Consider the following 24,376-nt stretch of genomic DNA (forward strand, 5'->3'; position numbering starts at 1 on the left):
TAACAGGGCACAGGTGGACAATGATCAAGGTAAAACAAGACAGGTGGAAACCATAATTAAACTAACAGACTAATTAACAGAAAGACAGAGGACTGGACGAGACCAACAAGACAATAACGGGGAACAGGTGTGGAAACAGAAACGGAGGGAAAACTTACAAGACAGGAAGCACAGACCAAATAAGGAGATGGGGCGGAGACAAGACAGGTGACAGGCAGGTAAACACAAAGCACATGGGGAACAAACAAAGGAGCACATGGCACCGGACCCTTACATCAAGTCAAAACCAGGCCATTTTCGTGGGTCTGTCACTAGGTGGCAGTCTCGCCAGGTCTCGCTGATCACTTCCCGGAAAGTTTACCAAAGTTTACAGGCAACACTTCATATTTCATTAAAGACTTTCTCAGGAACAGAAGCGTGTAGAAATACACAATTTGCACCCACAGAGAGCTTAAAGTCTCACCTTTTAACCTGCCATTGTATGTGTTCATAGCTATAACACAGAATATGCTGTGGCTGTACAAAAATCATCAACAATGGTCTAGATTGCTGGCACTCTAGGGGCCTGTACTACGAAGGGAGCTTAACCTACCCAGATGTAACCCAGGGTTACTTTTTTAAACTAGAGTTGACCAAACCTGGTTATCTTAAGTGGTGTTAATCGGTACTACGACGCTGATTATGAAGTTGATTTGTTGAGCCGGGGTTAACCTAATTAGAGTTTGTGCGCGTTCACATAAAAGGGGCGGGTTGCAGCGCAAGTCACCACTTTCAATGATGACGCGATCACCTTATTTTACGGATGAGGAATGCACAATTATGACAAGTTATGAGGAATTAACAACCCACTCTGGGTTCTTCAAATATGTGTTACGGGGGATAAGTAGCTTGCGGAATGTCTGAAATGAGTTGAAATAATTAAATAGCCTATTTTGAGTTCATAGAAAGGCCTACAGATGCAACCCAATTCAGAAGTGGGCATATAGATTACAGTAATAAGGATAATTGAATGTTTAAGTAGCCAATGTAGACAATGTTAGACAATGTGTGAGAGAGTGAGACAATGTATGAGTGAGTGAGAGAGTGAGACAATATGTGAGACATTGTGAGACATTGTGAAACAATGTGTGAGTGAGTGAGTGAGTGAGTCAGTGAGTGAGAGAGACAATGTGTGAGACATTGTGAGATAATGTGAGACAAAGTGTGAGTGAGTGAGACAATGTGTTAGTGAGTGAGTAAGAGAGTGAGACAATGTGTGAGAGAGTGAGACAATGTGTGAGACATTGTGTGAGAGAGTGAGTGACACAGTGAGTGAGACAATGTGTGAGAGAGTGAGACAATGTGAGACAATGTGTGAGTGAGTGAGTGAGTGAGTGAGTGAGAGAGACAATGTGTGAGACAATGTGTGAGATAGTGAGACAATGTATGAGTGAGTGAGAGAGTGAGACAATATGTGAGACATTGTGAGACAATGTGTGAGTGATTGAGTGAGTGAGTGAGTGAGAGAGACAATGTGTGAGACATTGTGAGATAATGTGAGACAATGTGTGAGTGAGTGAGTGAGTGAGTGAGAGAGACAATGTGTGAGACATTGTGAGACAATGTGTGAGTGAGTGAGACAATGTGTGAGAGAGTGAGACAATGTGAGACAATGTGTGAGACATTGTGAGATAATGTGAGACAATGTGTGAGTGAGTGAGACAATGTGTGAGAGAGTGAGACAATGTGAGACAATGTGTGAGTGAGTGAGACAATGTGAGACAATGTGTGAGTGAGTGAGACAATGTGTGAGACATTGTGAGACATTGTGAAACAATGTGTGAGTGAGTGTGTGAGTGAGAGAGACAATGTGTGAGACATTGTGTGAGACAGTGAGTGAGACAATGTGTGAGAGAGTGAGACAATGTGAGACAATGTGTGAGTGAGTGAGTGAGTGAGTGATATCTCTTTTCCACCAAGGCAGTTCTGGTGCTGGTTCGGAGTCAGTGCCAAATATCGAACCGGTTCTTTGCTTTTCCACACAAATAAACCTGGTTCTGGGCCAACAAAACAGGTTCCAGCTCAGCACCAACTCTGAACTGGTCTAGAGATAAGAACCGCTTACGTCAGGTGCTGGGGGAGATCGTGACGTACCTAAAACAAAAACTTTGCGACGCCATTTTTTTTAAACACCGGTCAGCTGTTAACGTTTGATCAGCTGTTAACGTACTTTGGGTAGAACTAATGGACGGAAAACAGAAACAACCGTGGTCTGTGGAGGAAACAAACTGTCTGCTGGCTTTGTGGTCCTCCACAGAAATTCAAAGTAAATTGGAAGGAGCTGTGCGGACAAAACCAATCTTTGAAAAGCTAGAAAATGAAATGTCTATAGCGGGTTACCAGAGGAGTGTAGACCAGTTGATAAACAAAATTAAAAAATTAAAAAAAGATTATCGGGACCAAAAAAGGGAGCTTGGGCGAAGTGGTAGCGGTCGTCAACGAAAATCCCCACATTTCGACGTCCTGGACTCCATACTTGGTGACCGGCCGGCATGCCAAACCACCGGGGCACTGAACTCTGCCACAGCCACAGCCTTGTTAGAGGCTATGGTGAATGGAGAGGCAGAAAATTCCAATGCTTCAGGTGGGTCTTATATTTCATATGTTTCAATGTCACTCATGTTTTTTTAAAAACTGTGTAGCCAGCTATGTATTGTTACAATGTTATAGTTAGGTGACGACAACAAGCAAAATGTAGCAAGCTACCGCTAGCAAACTTAGCCTAGAAGCTACCAAGGTTACCTTGGTTACAGTTGCTAAACGTTAACGTTTTCATAAGGCATTTACTAACGTTATGACTGCATTACAAAAAGCAGAAATTTGAATAAGTGTGTTGGACTTATTTCAGTCTGTGCTTTCAAACTCTGTTCCCTGTTTTGGTTGTTTAGAGTTGTCTGTCACTGGTGAGGAAGGGGATGTTGACGACACGGAGCTACCACCACCACCACCACAGGACTGCAGCTCACCGCGTCCGGTACCATCTGCCTCCGTGTCATCACGGCAAGCCAAACGAGGTAAAATATTTTGTGCTATGTATTCCGTGTTTCCTTAATGTTTAGACCTACATTTTATACATTACCTCATTGCGTATATTGTCCAACAAGCATTTAACCTTTACTTACTTACTTAGGCCTACTGCCCTTTATGCCTCCTGCCTCCAAGCATTTAACCTAGTTTCTTAAAATGAAGGGTCAGTATGTCCTACTGAAACGGTAGATTATGGTCAACATGCAGGTGCATTGTTTGCAGATTTTGTTAGAAATTGTTCAATTATGGTGGCAGGCAATGTAAAACAAACTGTAGCTTATCTGCAGTAATGTGTGGACTTGTACTAGTAGTGCACAGTACAGTACAAGATGTATTTATATTACAGCAACTATGCTCTGGTGGTAGATAGTTTGACATTGTCATCTAATCACACATTTTGGTTTGGTCTGTTTGTTTTCTACACAGCAAAAAGAAAGCGTGACAATGAGGAGCTGTTGGACTACATGGAGAAGGCTGACGATAAATTCTTGCAGCTCAACAAGGACATGGCAGCAAAGATGGAGGCAGACACAAGCGCTCTGCTTGGGCTCATGGGGCGCATGGTGGCAGTGATGGAGGCGCAAGCAAACAAATAGAGAATACTGTTTTTAATTTAATAAATATGTTATGTTATTTATTTATTTGATTGTTAATGCCAATAAACACATGTTTATATATTTACCAACATTCTCACTCTTCCCTATTCCAAAAAACAGTTTTGAATATGTGAATGTGCCGTGCAAACAAACCTCATTTGGCACAACACACACAGGCACAACCGGTTAAAAAAATTTCATGAATGTATTCCACATTAACTACCTATCCAAAATTACAGGGATAAATCAACAGATACTGTACATGTACCACAACACAAAACAGGTAACTGGCAGTAATAATGTATGAAAACAATCACTCCTCTATACTGAAATAGTTCATTAAGGCTGCTCTAATATCTGCCCCTTCTTGCTCACCATGCTCAGGTAATACCTGATTTGGAGGTTGAATGTCTAACTGCCTGTCTTTGCGATCCTCAATGTATCTGTCACCATGCTCTTCACAAATATTATGAAGCACACAGCAGGTCAAGGTCATTTTCTTGCTGAGCTCCAGCTTGCAGTCATTTCTCTTGAGGAGACATCTCCAACGTCCCTTTAACCTTCCAAAAGCCATCTCTACAGCCGAACGCGCACTGCTCAATCTGTAATTGTAGGTGCGTTGTTCAGGTGACAGTCTTCCAGTGTCTGAGAAGGGCTTCATAAGCCAATTTTGCAGTGGGTAAGCGGGGTCACCGATGAGGTAGTGTCCAACATTAATGCCAGAGATTATCTTTTTGTTTTGTCCAAGTAATTCCCCATCACTTAGTTGCCCCCACAAATGTGATTGTCTTAGCACTCTTGCATCATGCACACTCCCTGCATAGCCCACATACACATCCCAAAACAGTCCTTTGCCGTCCACAACTCCTTGCAATATAATCGAGTGCCACCCTTTCCTGTTAAAATAGTCACGGGGATACTCCTCGGGTGCAATGATTGGGATGTGGCTTCCATCTATTGCACCAACACACTGTGGCATTCTCCAGCGGTTATTGAAGAAGGTGGCCATTTCAACCAGCTTAGCAGCATCTGGAGTGGTGATGTGTTTAGAGAGCAAGACCCTTATAGCCGAGTCACAGAAATCCTGAACACAGTTAAACACTGTGCTTATACCTACCCCAAAAAGGTGGCCAATGGTCCTATACTCAATGCCGGCGGTAGCCAGCTTCCAGAGAGCAATTGCTACACGTTTTCTAACTGGAACAGCCATACGGTAATTGGTGTTCATTTTGACCATGAGATGCCTGACCCTATGGCATATGTACAGTGGGCAGTGCTTCGACTTGGCCAGCTTCACTCGCGGTCCGCGCGTGGGATCATGCGGTATCACGCGACTTTAATTTGTATTTTTCCAGTGAGACGCTGCAACAACCCAAACAACCGGTAGATGGCTCAAGTGAGCAGGGTGTCTCGTAAAAAGAAATGGAGCCTGGAAAACCCTACACAGACTTCACTACAGACTTTAGCAGACTGGTTTAGAAATAATGTAATAGCCAGAAATATGCCTGCCCTGCCCTAATAAAGAAATATTTGGTTAACTGCGAGTGAATCCCGTTTGCAGCCGTAGAGACGCAGGACAAATTAAACATTCTGGTTTTCTCCGAGTGCAACGATGATAGACAGACATCATTTGGACAAAATATAGAGTATTAACCTCCGTTGCTCAGCCAAATGCCTTCCTGTTACTTCCTGTTATCATGGAGTTACAGGCGATAAACCATTTTTGATGGTCACAAGTTTACTTCATTAAGGACTGTTCGTTATTTATTTAAGGGGCTACCGGAGGAGTTTTGGGAGCATTAGTCCAAAAAGACGTGACCCTCCTTCGCCAGCAATACATTTTTCAATGACCCTCCAAAGTGATTATGAAAAAATCACTGTCAACTTTTTCCGGGTTTATCATGTACTGTATTTTAACGTTTTCACATATTTGGCCATAAGCCGTTTATCATAGGCTATCACGAAACCAAACTACAAAGGCGAACAATTTAACAGGGGGAATTAATTGGGCATGAATCATGCTGAACGCTATTTCGCTACCTTAGAATAATAAGGTTCTATCTGCGTTTTGAGTAGGTACAACCGGGACGATTGAAACGGGGACGAGTGAAACATTCCGGTTTTCTCCGAGTGCAACGATGATAGACAGTCATCATTTGGACAAAACATGGAGCATAGCTATTAACCTCCGTTGCTCAGCCAAATGCCTTCCTGTTACGTCCTGGTATCACGGAGTTACAAGCGATAAACGATTTTTGATGGTCACAAGTTTACTTCATTAGCGGTTTATTTTTTTGGATTATTAAAGAGTGTTTTTCATTTAAAGGTTTGACTTCGTGCTTATTCAGTAGAGCATTTAGTGCTCTCCCCAATCCCAGACGTTCACATTCCATGTTTGTTTGTAATGGATGCAACCGCGAGATAGGCTATGCGTTTGACAATCAGTTGTTAACAGAACTAAGCAGATATAGCCCAGCAGCAATCTAGGGACTGTTCGTTATTTATTGAAGGGGCCACCGGAGGAATTTTGAGTGCTTCAGTTGGAAGTTGCATGACCCTCTCTTGCCTGCTAGAAATTGTTCAATGACCCTCCGACAGAATTGTTAAAAAAGACATGACCCTCCCCTTCCAATTGTCTTCCGCCCGCGCCACAGCCACACACTTTGTGATAACGTTCTTAAATCAATCTTTCCCGTGAGCTTGCATGCTACCAGTCCTTCCTTTTCAAATGTGTTGCGCCTGTTTGCACAATTTCACAAATAATCATATGTGATTATGACAAATAATCCCTGTGCACGGGGACCGAAACAATGCATGCCAACTTTTTCTGTGTTTATCACGTATTTTAACTTTCCCCGCTGTCTTGCCGTTTTAATGTTTTCCCGTAGAATATCCCATATTTTAATACTCTCATAACAGCCCTGCCATCGGGCCTGTCTCTGTGTTGCCCTGTTGCTACCCCTTGCCCTTCCAACGAAACAGATGTCTTCAAATCATCGTTTTCCTTGCTTGAAGGCGAACTTAGAGTGAGGTTAACCTATTTAAGTTTAACGGTGCAATGGCGCTTGCATGTTCGGCCTTATGTCTACGTGCGCACCTGAGGCTACTCAGCTGCAAGAGAAATAATTTCTCCTGTTTGTATGTTCACTGCAAGTTGACCTACCATAACTTACCAACTCTGCACTGTAGACTGGCTATTTATATTTTTCTGTGAAATAAGCAAATGTATTTGTTCAACTTTATGAAGCAGAATTACGCATAGGCTACTTGGAACATAATACATTTGACAAAGGACAGATGTATGTTGCTAGTGACAAAATATCAACTTTCAGTGTTTTACGATGTCTTTGTCATGGGGAAGTGTTTTTCCCCATGCATTTATTCTAGGTTACTGTCAGTGACTGCCGTAAGAGAAGCGGGGTCTGTGTTGTGTTGCGTTGCGTTAATTTATTTTCATTGGGCATACCGTGCCGTGCCGTCCACAGCTCTTCAGTTCTGACAAAGCCAAAATTACTCCTTTTGAAACAATGAGTGCAGGAAGCGCGTTTGTATGGTTATATTGCTTGACGGGGGGATCCCAAGCAGCTTTCAGCCATAAGGCTACTTTGAGAACATTTCAATTCACCCGACACTAATATTCAAAATGTTGAAAACTATTTCGGCATAGCCTATAAAGCAGTTTAATTAAATGGAATAGTTGTAAACAAACGAGCTACTTGGTGAGGCTTGGCCTCACAGATGCGCTCGTGCCTTAGATGGCAGGAAAAATCTTCACAATAGGCCTATTAACTAACCACCCGATTCACGTTGGCTGGGGGGAAGAGGGGCCATCAGACAATTGTGCCCAGTTAACCCGGCCCTGCCCCCAAAAGATCCCACCTTCCCACCTCTGACATCTTAAAAGAAGTCCTTAATCACAGACCTGCGGTTTTGAAATCCTATGCAGCTACAGGAGCTTCCAATAGCGAGGAAGCAATTTTGCATTGTAGGCATAACTAACATGCAATAACGCCGCCAACAACAACCAAAACTAGGCTAATCATTGTCAACATGTAAATTAAATGTAACATTATTGTGAATCAAATTAAAATGTTCTCTTTTGCAAACGTAGGCATAGTAACAGAATAATCTAATAATGTTACAAAGATACTACATCAATCCGTATGTTTCATTAGGCTACTAGGCTATTTGTTTTGCCTTGATTCATTTAGGCTAGGCCTTTTTATTCAGGGGCCGTATTCACAAAGAATTTTAAGGCTAAAAGTAGCTCCTAACTGGCGAATTTAGGAGCATCTCCTAAAAATAATGGGCGTGTCACTCCTAACTTTAGGACTCCTAATTTTTTCACAAAAAGTAATTCACGAAGCATTTTAGACCTAAAAGTAGCACCTAAGTCTGGGACAGCTTAAGTCGAGAGGACTCCTAACTCACTAAGACCTATTCATAAACAGCTTTTTTGTGGCATTTTACGTTGCGATGTTTTGAAATGCGTAGCCTATGCGCAACAGGAGCTTCCAATCGCGAGGGAACAATTTTGCATTCATAAAAGGGATGCAATAACGCCACCAACAACAACCAAAACTACTCATTGTTAACATGTAAATGAAATGTAACGTTTCATTGTGAATCAAATTAAAATGTTCTCCTCTTTGCAAACGTAGCCTAGGGATATGGTGACAGATTAATTTAATAATGTTGCAAAGGTAGGCTACTGCATCAATCCATAGGCCTATGTTTCATTAGGCTACTAAGCTATTTGTTTTGCCTTACTCTTTATTCATTTAGGCTAGGCCTTTTTATTCAGTTATTAATCATCTTCCGTCCTTCGCACTACTTGTGTAGCGCACGCATTCTCCGACCTGTCACCTGTCAGTCATCATCGGAAGAGAGGCGTTTGGAATTCCCGCGTTACAATCGTCAGCCAATCAAGGTGGTCACTTCAGTCAAGCTCGTGCATGAGTAATGACGTCATCCATAGCCACGAAGACTCACTCCTAGTTTAGGAGTTGTCTGAAAGGCTTTGTGAATAACTTTTAAGAGAAAACTCCAATCTAAAATCTTTAAGTGCGATTTAGGAGTAGCCTACTCCTAGTAGTAAGATAAAAGCCTTTGTGAATAGCCTACGGCCCCAGTTATTCATCATCTTCCGTCCTTGTGTAGTGCACGCATGTCACTCATCATCGTAAGGGAGGTGTTTGGAATCATGGCCGCGTTACAATCATCAGCCAATCAAGGTGGTCACGCTTGCCCATTTACCCAAATTAATGGTCGAATATTACTGATGATCATTGTTATTTAAGAACATGCAGTGTGCGTAGGGTACCAAAAACATCTTGCTCGTAAAAAAGCATCATAACGCACATTCTGGCGGGTCTGTTATTTACTGTAGGCTGCGCAAACCACATGCCTTTATTTTGGGCAAGCCTGCATTTATTCATTCATTCAACCTTTATTTATTCTCGGAGGGTCATTGAGGGAAGCCCTCATTTTCAATGAAGCCGAAATTACAGAAGTGAAGCAAAGCGCTCCACAAACAAGACAACATTCGAGGCCTTCTGCAGGGATTAAAGTGAAAAAAAATCGTTTGACTGAACTTTTTTCAGGCCATAAGTCATACGTTGTTCATATCTACCTATAGAGATAGCACCCCTTTTGCGGTCGCGACCTATTGGTTTTTAATGTACAAAAAGATGCAAACAGCAAAGTAAAGGGAGTATTCGCCTTATTCACACAGCGGCCATTGTTTAAACCAAAACGAGGCTACAGGGTACACTTACTATATAATTAATGCCACCTACAGGTGAATGCATAGAACATAACAATCCTATGGTTTGTGTACCCTGTAGCCTCGTTTTAGCCGCCAATGGCCGCCATGTGAATAAGGCGAATTGAGAGTGTAATTGATTGAGATTGAGTTTTCCTGATGAACAAAAATATATTTTAGTACCATCCCTGACCATTGCTGATTAGCCATTGCTGTTCTTTTCTACTGCAGCAATATTGTAGAAAGGCTTTAACACACTCTTATTTAATTACTTCAGGCCAAAAGTGTTTAAAGGGGAGATTTTTTTCTTGTTAATATGCAATTCAACACCAAGTAAAATCTATAAAATCAAGTTTGCAAGACTTCCCATTTCCTCATCAAAGTAACAAATCAGAACATTCTAGATATTGTTCATATTTCCATTTGTTGCCTCATCCGCATTTAATGAAAACATGGTAATTTTGAGTTTTACAGACAACTCAGTTTTCCAATGAGCAGCAATACTGTGTGTGCTCATGCAGGAGGTCTGCGCATTTGTAACGACAATCTGGAGACGGCGCTTTTGTCTTCAGCAACAGATTGTATAAGGTTGACAAGAGGTTGCGATATGGTTAAGGACAGGTCGTGTTGCGCTATGAAAGAACATGCATAGCCTACTTTCTAAACGTAAAAACGGTCAGCCATAGATAAACGTAGCCTACATCTGTCGTGGTGGCTAGTTGCACCAGGTAGGGAAGATGTCCTGAAGTGCACGAACGTTAACCTTATGGCGGTCTTCTGATTGGTGGCGTGCTAAAACGTTTTCCTATTGCATCCATAAACAATTTTCTTGCAGCGAACCGCGCAAAAGCAAACTCCTGGCACTTTAATTTCTTTACACCATGGCTTGTTAGTTCTCCCCCGTTTTCATCAGCTGCCCATCTGCATTTATTTTTTAACTTTTGACACCTGCCTTCCTTTAGCAACAACGCATCCATGACAGCTAGTGGCCTTGCCAAATAGACGCACACAAATCATGACGCTAATATGCGAGGTTCTGGTAGGCCCACTGGTTATGGTTTTGTGCTATAAATTAATAATATTTTATAGCAAAGTTTTAAGTTGACTATTTTAATTGTATGGTTATTTTTTGTCAACATACACTCACAACCTATTGTCGTTAAAAGTGAGGCCTAAGCAAAATAGGCTACAAGGCTGTCTGTGCGTCACAAACACGACTGACCCCCTTACTCGACACGCTCAGTCAAAACCTTCCGTCGCAAATTGTGAAAAACATTGTTGTATGTCATAACAGACGGGATAATAAATTGCATAGGCTACGGTTTATATTGCGTCGCTTTACACATAATGTTAGTTGCATTGATTAAAAACTGTAACAATAATAGTAGCCTACATCGGGTGGCATAGCAGGCTATCTGTTCAAGTCATAGGTGACACCCAAAATGAATGACCTCCCCTGACAAGAGTTCGCGATAGTAAGTGTCTACATTGATGCACGGAAAGAACAAAGCGTCCGAATTCGCACATAGAGCTCACAATATCATATCCAAAAAAGTTAAACGGATTGGCCAACCTCATCAACTGTCTCGATTGTGTCACTATAATCCAACTTTTAGACCGTTATAGTCCTCCATACGTGTTCTTTTTTTTAAGCAAACGCCCGAGACAAGTGTGTAGCTACAACATACAAAGCGAAACTCATGGCTGACGTAGGCCATATAGGACGTATCTTCTTGAGCGGTCACGGATTGAGACACAGAAAGTTCTCAAGAACACTATTAGGTCTTTAAACATTTACCTAATATTTGTAGTTGCCTTAAAAAAGGAAAAGCAAAGGTGACAGTCCCCCCCCCCTCCTATTTTTTTTCTCATCGGATCTGCATCGATCTCAAATATGACATTTCTAAAATCAAATTGACGGAAATCCGTCCTATGACGGAGAACTTTAATCCTTGCTTCTGTTGAAGAATTTTATATAAAGCCTGCGCTGACGGTAATCCTCCTGCCCCTGATAGGCCTACCACAGCTGTGGATAGTGTGGAATGTTCAAGTAATAACACAATCCAATGTGTGTCTCAATTGTCCCCCGCTGATCACCTCACACATTTCTCTAGATTTTGCAACGAATTTACATGACACAATGCCATAAAATATGCCAGTTTTAGGACACAGAATAATGTTTGTAATGATACCAGGTAGGCCAGGTATTGTCGAAGGTGCATGGTGAAGTGAAATTCTTACTTTGGAAAACATTTGCCGATATCATCGCCGATCATCAGAATATTGCTCTGGACTGCAGGTAACTTGTTAAGCCAGTGGTTCTCAAACTTTTTCTTTCATTCCCCACTTTGAACAAGGGGCATGACTGATGATAGTGGAGATAACGTGTTATCCCGAGGCTTTTGCAAATCAGCATCTTCGACGGTAGTCTATTAAAAATATAAGTTTTCGATGTCCCAAACGGAGAGCCATACTTTATTATTTTTAACGATCTCTATGCTACTCACAAAAATGTAGGCATGGGGATGAAGTAGGTTATCCAACTGTCGTGTGTTAAATTATTGTGATTACGAGCCAGTGGTTTTCAAACATTATGCGTGACTCAGACATCTAACTAAATGCAACAGGCTCATATCGTCCTCGCATTCGCAAAATGAGGACCAGTGTTTTGTCAAATTGCAAATAGCTATTCGTTTTAACTATTTTTTTATGATAGTAGCCTATACAAAAAGCACTTCATACTATCTTAATCTTGGAATATGGGGAGGGAAGTGGCGCGTCTGCAGTCAGCCGAATGTAATTCTGCGGCATAAAGCAGATGTATTTGTTTATTGCACAGAAAAATAAAAATGACATGTCAAGCAGTCAATTGACTACATTGCAGTCAAGAAGTAGGGCAAATTAATTTACGAAACTAAAACGTGGGTCATAGTTGTCTAAGCCTCTATTGCGTAGCCTGTTAAAAACGTCGCCAGATAGTATTAAATCGGCAACAACATTGTTTTCTGCAGAAGCCTACCCAAGGCTACAGATTAATTCTGAACAGTTATTTCTCTACTGGCTCATTTATCACACCACTGTTTTGATTTGCGTAGGCCTAGTTGCGTTAACCACAACACTGACAATAATGTAGACAGCAAATTTCGATTTCGATTTTCGTTACCACCGTGTAGTCAAGCCTTAAGCCATACCCAAGTAGCCTAAATCGAGGTAATGTTTAATTATGCATGATTTATTTTGTTATTGAATTCGTAGGCTGGGATTACTCTCAGCAACAATTATGTAAGGGACGGCAGGCAGAGCGATGTACAGTGGCAGAGCGACGCACAGTGGCTGAAAGTGGTACTAAAGCTTCACGCAGCTTCACGCCGCGTAATGCGCGAATGAAGTGGTCATTTGAAAGCGATGCCCACTGTATTCAAATGACTCCCGGGACACTCTAAAGTTTCGAATAAACTGTGTAGGGGTGAAAGCCGGCACAACTGTGTCCCACCAGGTTTGTGATAGGGGGTATGCCCAAACAGCATGTGTCCTCCTCCTCGTTGCCCTCAGCCTTAATACAATCTGCAAAGGCAAAATCCTGTATCATTTGGTTTGTTTACAGATAGGTTATGGTATTGTGATGAGAAACGAAAATTGTACAGTATAGTACAGTAACGTTATTACATCCACGACATGACCCCCCCCCCCACACACACACACACCCAAAACACTCATACGCATACATTTCATTATTTATAATTCCCTTTATGAGTACATGACAATACACTACTTGAACTAACAGTAAGCTTGACGCTAACGTTAGAGCATTGATATGCTATAGATGTTGCCATCGCATGCCTGCAAAAATGTAATAATAACAGTCTAAACATGCAAAATAAATTACCTTTAATCCGGTGTCCATAGCGGTCACGAAGAGTTGTCAAAGCGCGTCTCCGAATTCCAGTGTGAATTTGTAAAGCCAGGAGCAAAAGCATTGGTATGTAGTCCTCCATTGTTTATTATGATTGATGACTTCATGACGCGTTGCTAGGACAACGGAGGTGCAAGCAGTGACTTAAAGACGTAGCCCTACGCTGGCTCGCAGTCTGTGGAAAATCGACTGGTTCTTAGATAATCTGGCGAGTGGAACCAGCACCGAACTGGTATAAGCACCAGCCCAGAACCAGCACCTGGTTCATATTGGTGGAAAAGAGATATGAGTGAGTGAGAGAGACAATGTGTGAGACATTGTGAGATAATGTGAGACAACGTGTGAGTGAGTGACAATGTGACAATGTGTGAGAGAGTGAGACAATGTGAGACAATGTGTGAGTGAGTGAGTGAGTGAGTGAGAGAGACAATGTGTGAGACATTGTGAGATAATGTGAGACAATGTGTGAGTGAGTGAGACAATGTGTGAGACAATGTGTGAGAGAGTGAGACAATGTATGAGTGAGTGAGACAATGTGTGAGACATTGTGACACATTGTGAAACAATGTGTGTGTGAGTGAGTGAGTGTGTGAGTGAGAGAGACAATGTGTGAGACATTGTGAGATAATGTGAGACAATGTGTGAGTGAGTGAGACAATGTGTGAGACAATGTGTGAGAGAGTGAGACAATGTGTGAGTGAGTGAGAGAGTGAGACAATGTGTGAGTGAGTGAGACAATGTGTGAGTGAGTGAGACAATGTGTGAGATAATGTGTGAGAGAGTGAGACAATGTATGAGTGAGTGAGAGAGTGAGACAATGTGTGAGACATTGTGAGACATTGTGAAACAATGTGTGAGTGAGTGAGTGAGTGAGTGAGAGAGACAATGTGTGAGACATTGTGAGATAATGTGAGACAATGTGTGAGTGAGTGAGACAATGTGTGAGACAATGTGTGAGAGAGTGAGACAATGTATGAGTGAGTGAGACAGTGAGTGAGACAATGTGTGAGAGAGTGAGACAATGTGAGACAATGTGTGAGTGAGTGAGACAATGTGTGAGTGAGTGAGTGAGTGAGTGAGAGAGACAATGTGTGAGACATTGTGAGATAATGTGAGACAATATGTGAGTGAGTGAGACAATGTATGAGTGAGTGAGACAGTGAGTGAGACAATGTGTGAGAGAGTGAGACAATGTGAGACAATGTGTGAGTGAGTGAGAGAGACAATGTGTGAGACATTGTGAGATAATGTGAGACAATGTGTGAGTGAGTGAGACAATGTGTGAGACAATGTGTGAGAGAGTGAGACAATGTATGAGTGAGTGAGAGAGTGAGACAATGTGTGAGTGAGTGAGACAATGTGTGAGTGAGTGAGACAATGTGTGAGATAATGTGTGAGAGAGTGAGACAATGTATGAGTGAGTGAGAGAGTGAGACAATGTGTGAGACATTGTGAGACATTGTGAAATAATGTGTGAGTGAGTGAGTGAGTGAGTGAGAGAGACAATGTGTGAGACATTGTGAGATAATGTGAGACAATGTGTGAGTGAGTGAGACAATGTGTGAGACATTGTGAGACATTGTGAAACAATGTGTGAGTGAGTGAGTGTGTGAGTGAGAGAGACAATGTGTGAGACATTTTGTGAGACAGTGAGTGAGACAATGTGTGAGAGAGTGAGACAATGTGAGACAATGTGTGAGTGAGTGAGTGAGTGAGAGAGACAATGTGTGAGACATTGTGAGACATTGTGAGATAATGTGAGAGTGAGTGAGACAATGTGTGAGACAATGTGTGAGAGAGTGAGACAATGTATGAGTGAGTGAGACAGTGAGTGAGACAATGTGTGAGAGAGTGAGACAATGTGAGACAATGTGTGAGAGAGTGAGACAATGTGTGAGTGAGTGAGTGAGTGAGTGAGAGAGACAATGTGTGAGACATTGTGAGATAATGTGAGACAATATGTGAGTGAGTGAGACAATGTATGAGTGAGTGAGACAGTGAGTGAGACAATGTGTGAGAGAGTGTCTCACTCACACATTGTGAGACATTGTGAAACAATGTGTGAGTGAGTGAGTGTGTGAGAGAGTGAGACAATGTGAGACAATGTGTGAGAGAGTGAGACAATGTGTGAGTGAGTGAGTGAGTGAGTGAGAGAGACAATGTGTGAGACATTGTGAGATAATGTGAGACAATATGTGAGTGAGTGAGACAATGTATGAGTGAGTGAGACAGTGAGTGAGACAATGTGTGAGAGAGTGAGACAATGTGAGACAATGTGTGAGTGAGTGATTGAGTGAGACAATGTGTGAGACATTGTGAGATAATGTGAGACAATGTGTGAGTGAGTGAGACAATGTGTGAGACAATGTGTGAGAGAGTGAGACAATGTATGAGTGAGTGAGAGAGTGAGACAATGTGTGAGTGAGTGAGTGAGAGAGACAATGTGTGAGACATTGTGAGATAATGTGAGACAATGTGTGAGTGAGTGAGACAATGTATGAGTGAGTGAGAGAGTGAGACAATGTGTGAGACATTGTGAGACATTGTGAAACAATGTGTGAGTGAGTGAGACAATGTGTGAGACATTGTGAGACATTGTGAAACAATGTGTGAGTGAGTGAGTGAGTGAGTGTGTGAGTGAGACAATGTGTGAGACATTGTGAGATAATGTGAGAGTGAGTGAGACAATGTGTGAGACAATGTGTGAGAGAGTGAGACAATGTATGAGTGAGTGAGACAGTGAGTGAGACAATGTGTGAGAGAGTGAGACAATGTGAGACAATGTGTGAGAGAGTGAGACAATGTGTGAGTGAGTGAGTGAGTGAGTGAGAGAGACAATGTGTGAGACATTGTGAGATAATGTGAGACAATATGTGAGTGAGTGAGACAATGTATGAGTGAGTGAGACAGTGAGTGAGACAATGTGTGAGAGAGTGAGACAATGTGAGACAATGTGTGAGTGAGTGATTGAGTGAGACAATGTGTGAGACATTGTGAGATAATGTGAGACAATGTGTGAGTGAGTGAGACAATGTGTGAGACAATGTGTGAGAGAGTGAGACAATGTATGAGTGAGTGAGAGAGTGAGACAATGTGTGAGTGAGTGAGTGAGTGAGAGAGACAATGTGTGAGACATTGTGAGATAATGTGAGACAATGTGTGAGTGAGTGAGACAATGTATGAGTGAGTGAGAGAGTGAGACAATTTGTGAGACATTGTGAAACAATGTGTGAGACAATTTGAGAGAGTGAGACAATGTGTGAGTGAGTGAGTGAGTGAGAGAGACAATGTGTGAGACAGTGAGTGAGACAATGTGTGAGAGAGTGAGATAATGTGAGACAATGTGTGAGTGAGTGAGTGAGTGAGTGAGAGAGACAATGTGTGAGACATTGTGAGATAATGTGAGACAATGTGTGAGTGAGTGAGACAATGTGTGAGACAGTGAGACAATGTATGAGTGAGTGAGTGAGTGAGTGAGTGAGAGAGACAATGTGTGAGAGAGTGAGACAATGTGTGAGTGATTGAGTGAGTGAGTGAGAGAGACAATGTGTGAGACATTGTGAGATAATGTGAGACAATGTGTGAGTGAGTGAGACAATGTGTGAGACAATGTGTGAGAGAGTGAGACAATGTATGAGTGAGTGAGACAGTGAGTGAGACAATGTGTGAGACATTGTGAGATAATGTGAGACAATGTGTGAGACATTGTGTGAGAGAGTGAGACAATGTATGAGTGAGTGAGTGAGTGTGTGAGTGAGAGAGACAATGTGTGAGACATTGTGTGAGACAGTGAGTGAGACAATGTGTGAGAGAGTGAGACAATGTGAGACAATGTGTGAGTGAGTGAGTGAGTGAGTGAGAGAGACAATGTGTGAGACATTGTGAGATAATGTGAGACAATGTGTGAGTGAGTGAGACAATGTGTGAGACATTGTGAGACATTGTGAAACAATGTGTGAGTGAGTGAGTGTGTGAGTGAGAGAGACAATGTGTGAGACATTGTGAGATAATGTGAGACAATGTGTGAGTGAGTGAGACAATGTGTGAGACATTGTGAGACATTGTGAAACAATGTGTGAGTGAGTGAGTGAGTGAGTGTGTGAGTGAGAGGCAATGTGTGAGACATTGTGTGAGACAGTGAGTGAGACAATATGTGAGAGAGTGAGACAATGTGAGACAATGAGTGAGTGAGTGAGTGAGAGAGACAATGTATGAGACATTGTGAGATAATGTGAGACAATGTGTGAGTGAGTGAGACAATGTTTGAGACAATGTGTGAGAGAGTGAGACAATGTATGAGTGAGTGAGAGAGTGAGACAATGTGTGAGACATTGTGAGACATTGTGAAACAATGTGTGTGTGAGTGAGTGAGTGTGTGAGTGAGAGAGACAATGTGTGAGACATTGTGAGATAATGTGAGACAATGTGTGAGAGAGTGAGACAATGTGTGAGTGAGTGAGTGAGTGAGTGAGTGAGAGAGACAATGTGTGAGACATTGTGAGATAATGTGAGACAATGTGTGAGTGAGTGAGACAATGTGTGAGACATTGTGAGATAATGTGAGACAATGTGTGAGTGAGTGAGACAATGTGTGAGACAATGTGTGAGAGAGTGAGACAATGTATGAGTGAGTGAGAGAGTGAGACAATGTGTGAGTGAGTGAGTGAGTGAGAGAGACAATGTGTGAGACATTGTGAGATAATGTGAGACAATGTGTGAGTGAATGAGACAATGTATGAGTGAGTGAGAGAGTGAGACAATTTGTGAGACATTGTGAAACAATGTGTGAGACAATTTGAGAGAGTGAGACAATGTGTGAGTGAGTGAGTGAGTGAGTGAGAGAGACAATGTGTGAGACATTGTGAGATAATGTGAGACAATGTGTGAGTGAGTGAGACAATGTGTGAGACAGTGAGACAATGTATGAGTGAGTGAGAGAGTGAGACAATGTGTGAGTGAGTGAGTGAGTGAGAGAGACAATGTGTGAGACATTGTGAGATAATGTGAGACAATGTGTGAGTGAGTGAGACAATGTGTGAGACAATGTGTGAGAGAGTGAGACAATGTATGAGTGAGTGAGAGAGTGAGACAATGTGTGAGTGAGTGAGAGAGACAATGTGTGAGACATTGTGAGATAATGTGAGACAATGTGTGAGTGAATGAGACAATGTATGAGTGAGACAATGTGTGAGAGAGTGAGACAATGTATGAGTGAGTGTGTGAGTGAGAGAGACAATGTGTGAGACATTGTGTGAGACAATGTGTGAGAGAGTGAGACAATGTGAGACAATGTGTGAGTGAGTGAGTGAGTGAGTGAGAGAGACAATGTGTGAGACATTGTGAGATAATGTGAGACAATGTGTGAGTGAATGAGACAATGTATGAGTGAGACAATGTGTGAGAGAGTGAGACAATGTACGAGTGAGTGAGTGTGTGAGTGAGAGAGACAATGTGTGAGACATTGTGTGAGACAATGTGTGAGTGAGTGAGACAATGTGTGAGACATTGTGAGACATTGTGAAACAATGTGTGAGTGAGTGAGTGAGTGAGTGTGTGAGTGAGAGAGACAATGTGTGAGACATTGTGTGAGACAGTGAGTGAGACAATGTGTGAGAGAGTGAGACAATGTGAGACAATGTGTGAGTGAGTGAGTGAGTGAGAGAGACAATGTGTGAGACATTGTGAGATAATGTGAGACAATGTGTGAGTGAGTGAGACAATGTGTGAGACAATGTGTGAGAGAGTGAGACAATGTATGAGACATTGTGAGATAATGTGAAACAATGTGTGAGTGAGTGAGACAATGTGTGAGACATTGTGAGATAATGTGAGACAATGTGTGAGTGAGTGAGACAATGTGTGAGACATTGTGAGACATTGTGAAACAATGTGTGAGTGAGACAATGTGAGACAATGAGTGAGTGAGTGAGAGAGACAATGTATGAGACATTGTGAGATAATGTGAGACAATGTGTGAGTGAGTGAGACAATGTATGAGTGAGTGAGACAGTGAGTGAGACAATGTGTGAGAGAGTGAGACAATGTGAGACAATGTGTGAGTGAGTGATTGAGTGAGTGAGAGAGACAATGTGTGAGACATTGTGAGATAATGTGAGACAATGTGTGAGTGAGTGAGACAATGTGTGAGACAATGTGTGAGAGAGTGAGACAATGTATGAGTGAGTGAGAGTGTGAGACAATGTGAGACAATGTGTGAGTGAGTGAGACAATGTGTGAGACAGTGAGACAATGTATGAGTGAGTGAGAGAGTGAGACAAGGTGTGAGAGTGAGACAATGTGTTAGAGTGAGACAATGAGTGAGAGAGTGAGACAATGTGTGAGAGAGTGAGACAATGTGTGAGACATTGTGTGAGAGAGTGAGTGAGACAATGAGTGAGACAATGTGTGCGAGAGTGAGACAATGTGTGAGTGAGTGAGACAATGTATGAGTGTGTGAGTGAGAGAGACAATGTGTGAGACATTGTGAGATAATGTGAGACAATGTGTGAGTGAGTGAGACAATGTGTGAGACAATGTGTGAGTGAGTGAGACAATGTGTGAGACAATGTGTGAGAGAGTGAGACAATGTGTGTGTGAGTGAGTGAGTGAGTGAGTGAGAGAGAGAGACAATGTGTGAGACATTGTGTGAGACAATGTGTGAGACAATGTGTGAGAGAGTGAGACAATGTGAGACAATGTGTGAGTGAGTGAGTGTGTGAGTGAGAGAGACAATGTGTGAGACATTATGAGATAATGTGAGACAATGTGTGAGTGAGTGAGACAATGTGTGAGACAATGTGTGAGAGAGTGAGACAATGTATGAGTGAGTGAGAGAGTGAGACAATGTGTGAGACATTGTGACACATTGTGAAACAATGTGTATGTGAGTGAGTGAGTGTGTGAGTGAGAGAGACAATTTGTGAGACATTGTGAGATAATGTGAGACAATGTGTGAGTGAGTGAGACAATGTGTGAGACAATGTGTGAGTGAGTGAGACAATGTGTGAGACAATGTGTGAGAGAGTGAGACAATGTGTGAGTGAGTGAGTGAGTGAGTGAGTGAGTGAGTGAGAGAGACAATGTGTGAGACATTGTGAGATAATGTGAGACAATGTGTGAGTGAGTGAGACAATGTGTGAGACAATGTGTGAGAGAGTGAGACAATGTATGAGTGAGTGAGAGAGTGAGACAATGTGTGAGTGAGTGAGTGAGTGAGAGAGACAATGTGTGAGACATTGTGAGATAATGTGAGACAATATGTGAGTGAGTGAGACAATGTATGAGTGAGTGAGACAGTGAGTGAGACAATGTGTGAGAGAGTGAGACAATGTGAGACAATGTGTGAGTGAGTGAGTGAGTGAGTGAGAGAGACAATGTGTGAGACATTGTGAGATAATGTGAGACAATGTGTGAGTGAGTGAGACAATGTGTGAGACAATGTGTGAGAGAGTGAGACAATGTGAGACAATGTGTGAGTGAGTGAGTGAGTGAGTGAGAGAGACAATGAGTATGAGTGAGTGAGAGAGTGAGACAATGTGTGAGTGAGTGAGTGAGTGAGAGAGACAATGTGTGAGACATTGTGAGATAATGTGAGACAATGTGTGAGTGAGTGAGACAATGTGTGAGACATTGTGAGACATTGTGAAACAATGTGTGAGTGAGTGTGTGAGTGAGAGAGACAATGTGTGAGACATTGTGTGAGACAGTGAGTGAGACAATGTGTGAGAGAGTGAGACAATGTGAGAGACATTGTGTGAGAGAGTGAGTGAGACAATGTGAGACAATGTGTGAGTGAGTGAGTGAGAGAGACAATGTGTGAGACATTGTGAGATAATGTGAGATAATGTTTGAGAGTGAGACATTGTGAGACAATGTGTGAGTGAGAGAGTGAGACAATGTGTGAGACATTGTGTGAGAGAGTGAGTGAGACAGTGAGTGAGACAATGTGTGAGAGAGTGAGACAATGTGAGACAATGTGTGAGTGAGTGAGTGAGTGAGTCAATGTGTGAGACATTGTGTGAGAGAGTGAGACAATGTGACAACTGAGTGCGTATTGGCATCTGGCGAATATCGAGGTGAGCCCAGCGGCAACTTAAGCCAGAACATTAATGTGAACTCCTGAGGTAAAATAGCAGCTAGTGTAGCGGTAACAGACCTAGTGGCTAACGTTACCTAGTAGGTCAAATATATAAGCTATAGTCCTATGTAATTATCGACATTAACAGTATATGAGTGTCTTTGCTAACGATACGCTAGATTTACGCCGTATGGCTATACTATAAACTGTTAATTGTGATGTTTCTGTAGGCTACTGCTTATTGAAGTCAATACTCGGTCGCTTTTAGCCAGAAAGCTCACTAATAAGTAGACCACAAACATAGGCTACACTTAATCAGTAAAAAAAATGCAATAGAGGTATGTATAAAACACATTGGTGAAATGATGCAGTGATAGATAGTGATACAGTTATAGATTCAACTAAAGATAACAGACATGTTCACCATAATGGCTAGATACAGAAACAGATAGTAATGCACAAAGCACAACGTTGACTAAAGACATTTATTGACATAGATAAACATTGTTTACATCATTGATTTCATGCCATATTGTTTGCAGAGTCTCACGGTTTATGCCCAGATGAACCGGGCCGTGCCTATCCTCAGGGTCTTCTTTGACGAGGAGGAAGAAACCAGGCCAGACTTTAGGCTGAACAGGGCCTCCATCACAGGTCTGCTGGTGTTGCTGCAGCAGGAGCGTCATCATGGATGGGGTCCAGTGATTGAAGTCCTGGTGTTCTTGTTTTGGTTGGCCAGCGGGTCATACTATCGTATTGTGTCCCGGGCATTCGATATGCCTAAGTCTACGGTGCACAATGTTGTGCACCGTGTCTGTGGGGCTATCGTGGCAGTGATGCCACGGGTTATCAGGGTGCCATCCACTGCAGAGGAGCTACAGGAAGTATCTAACGGCTTTGCTAGGTTGGCTGAGCATGTGGTGTTCCGTAAGGCCATGGGAGCCATCGATGGCTGCCATATCCGTATCAAGGCCCCAGGAGAACCTCATGCACAGTGCTACAGAAACCGCAAGCTATTCACATCCTATCAGTTGCAGGCAGTTTGTGATCATGCCGGTCGCTTCATTGATGTTTTTATTGGTTTCCCAGGTTCTGTCCATGACGCCAGGGTCCTGAGGAACAGCCCTCTATACCGCCGCGCCATATATCCACCCCCGGGTACGTTCTTGTTGGGTGATGGAGGCTACCCCTGTCTGGAGCAGCCCATTGGTCTCCTCACACCATACAAGAACCCTGTTAGGGGAGTGACAAGGCAGAGGTTGGTACTCCATAAAGTATGTGATTTCAATTGGAATGTCAAACATTGCAATTATTCAAACATCAATTTATTTTAACCACTTACCTACAGGTATAATAGGCATCACTCCAGTGGTCGTTCGATAATAGAGCGGGCATTTGGCATGATGAAGACTCGGTGGCGGGTCATCTTCTTGCATGCCTTGGAGGTGGATGTCTCATTTGACCCAGACGTCATTGTTGCATGCACAGTGCTGCACAACATATGTCTGCGCAATGATGATGTCTTGCCATTGGACGACCTGGACCCTGACGAGCCTGGATGTGAAGCTGAGACTGCCAGTGGGATGGCCCTGCGAAACAGAATAGCAGAGGAGTTGAACGTACACTAATTTGTTTGTGTGGCTGTGTAGTGTCCCTCTTGCAATAATTGGCAGCTCATGTTGTGCTGTGAAGGTTGGCCTTTACGGATCCTTGGCACATACCTTATTACATTATATTTGTAATCACTGTTACTGAAATCAGTTCACACTGTTTAATAACCTGTTGTTCATGTTGTTACAGGAACATCGAAAGAAGCCTGGGTTACTTTCCAGTTATAGTTACTTGTTTAAGCAGATTACTATTCTACTGTTAATATTTTTTAATTAACTTCTTATCCAGTGAATAGTTGTAATCAGAAATCAGTTCTTGCTGTTGATGTTTGATGCTTTCATTAACACATTTACTCCAGTTATACTTCTAATCACTGTTAATGAAATCAGTTCACACTGTTGAATAACCTATTGTTCATGTTGTTACAGGAACATCGAGAGGGTTACTTTTAAATAGCATGACCAAGGAGGGTGGTCGCTGCCTAAGCCTGGGCCCTCCCGAGGTTTCTCCCTATGTGGGAGTTTTCCCTTGCCACTGAAATTGGTGTAGAGATTTGGCTTTCTTAGGCAGCTTTAAAAAAATAGATTTTAGAATCTAGAAATAGATAGATAATAATCCAATAAAGGGTTTTAAACTTATATAAACTCTGTTGTTGTGTCATGTTATTTGTAAAAAATACACTTTACAGTAAATATCATGTTGATATCCCTCTTGCCTAGCTTAACTTAATTCACTTGAAGATTGTTATACCTATAGCTCTCAAAAGTGACAAAATACAGTATGCCTAATAAAAAAATATTTCTTTATTTGTCTGCCATTCTCTCCAACACCGCTAACAGACGGGCAAAGCGCCCGTCGGCTGCCCTCTGCCTCTCCTTCTCCATTTGCTCCTCTCTCTCAAATTGGTTCCTCAAGAAAGCAGCAAAGCTGCTTCTTTTCTGGCCCCTGGCCTCTCCCTGCAGTTCTCTCTCTGCTGGGGGGGGGCACAGCACCTGACGAGCATGGCTCTGCTTCCCTGGATGAGATCGGGGACATGGAGGCACGGATCACTGGTGGGGAGATAGAGTGCCTCTGCCCCAGAATCTCATCCATGGCACAGAACCATGGCCACGAGGCTGCTGTGTCCTCCCCAGCATCTGTCCCTGTTCCTGTTGGGGTTTTTTTCATTTCCTACAGATAAATGAGTATGTAATTAGCAATAGAAGAATGGACAACAGTTTTCTAACTACCAGTAACATAATTTACTGTAACCAGTAACAGAATCACAGATGGCCGTGTAGTAGTCTTAACTAATTTGAAATAATTTTATCCTACACTTTTATTTTACTTAATGATCTATTGGTTCATAA

General features: G+C 42.3%; 1 protein-coding gene across 1 annotated transcript; it reads left to right on the forward strand.

Moving 5' to 3' along the window:
• Positions 1-1,965: 1,965 nt before the first annotated feature.
• On the forward strand, positions 1,966-3,666 carry LOC143133026 (uncharacterized). Its single transcript, XM_076292834.1, has 3 exons — positions 1,966-2,623; positions 2,928-3,053; positions 3,493-3,666. The coding sequence occupies exons 1-3, from the start codon at positions 2,224-2,226 to the stop codon at positions 3,660-3,662; spliced, it is 696 nt and encodes a 231-aa protein (XP_076148949.1). The 5' UTR covers positions 1,966-2,223; the 3' UTR covers positions 3,663-3,666.
• Positions 3,667-24,376: the final 20,710 nt, after the last annotated feature.

Source organism: Alosa pseudoharengus, unplaced genomic scaffold (assembly GCF_046254945.1).
Source record: "Alosa pseudoharengus isolate Yale_2024_CS ecotype anadromous, Long Island Sound unplaced genomic scaffold, YU_APseudo_1.1 YU_APseudo_1.1_scf_19, whole genome shotgun sequence".
In the NCBI taxonomy this organism is placed as follows: Eukaryota; Metazoa; Chordata; class Actinopteri; order Clupeiformes; family Clupeidae; genus Alosa; species Alosa pseudoharengus.

Excerpts from the sequence above, each read along its gene's own strand:
- LOC143133026 (XM_076292834.1), top strand. The coding sequence starts at position 2,224 with ATGGACGGAAAACAGAAACAACCGTGGTCTGTGGAGGAAACAAACTGT. Across the intron at positions 2,624-2,927 it reads AGAAAATTCCAATGCTTCAG|AGTTGTCTGTCACTGGTGAG; the intron begins GTGGGTCTTATA and ends TTGGTTGTTTAG. Across the intron at positions 3,054-3,492 it reads ATCACGGCAAGCCAAACGAG|CAAAAAGAAAGCGTGACAAT; the intron begins GTAAAATATTTT and ends TTTTCTACACAG.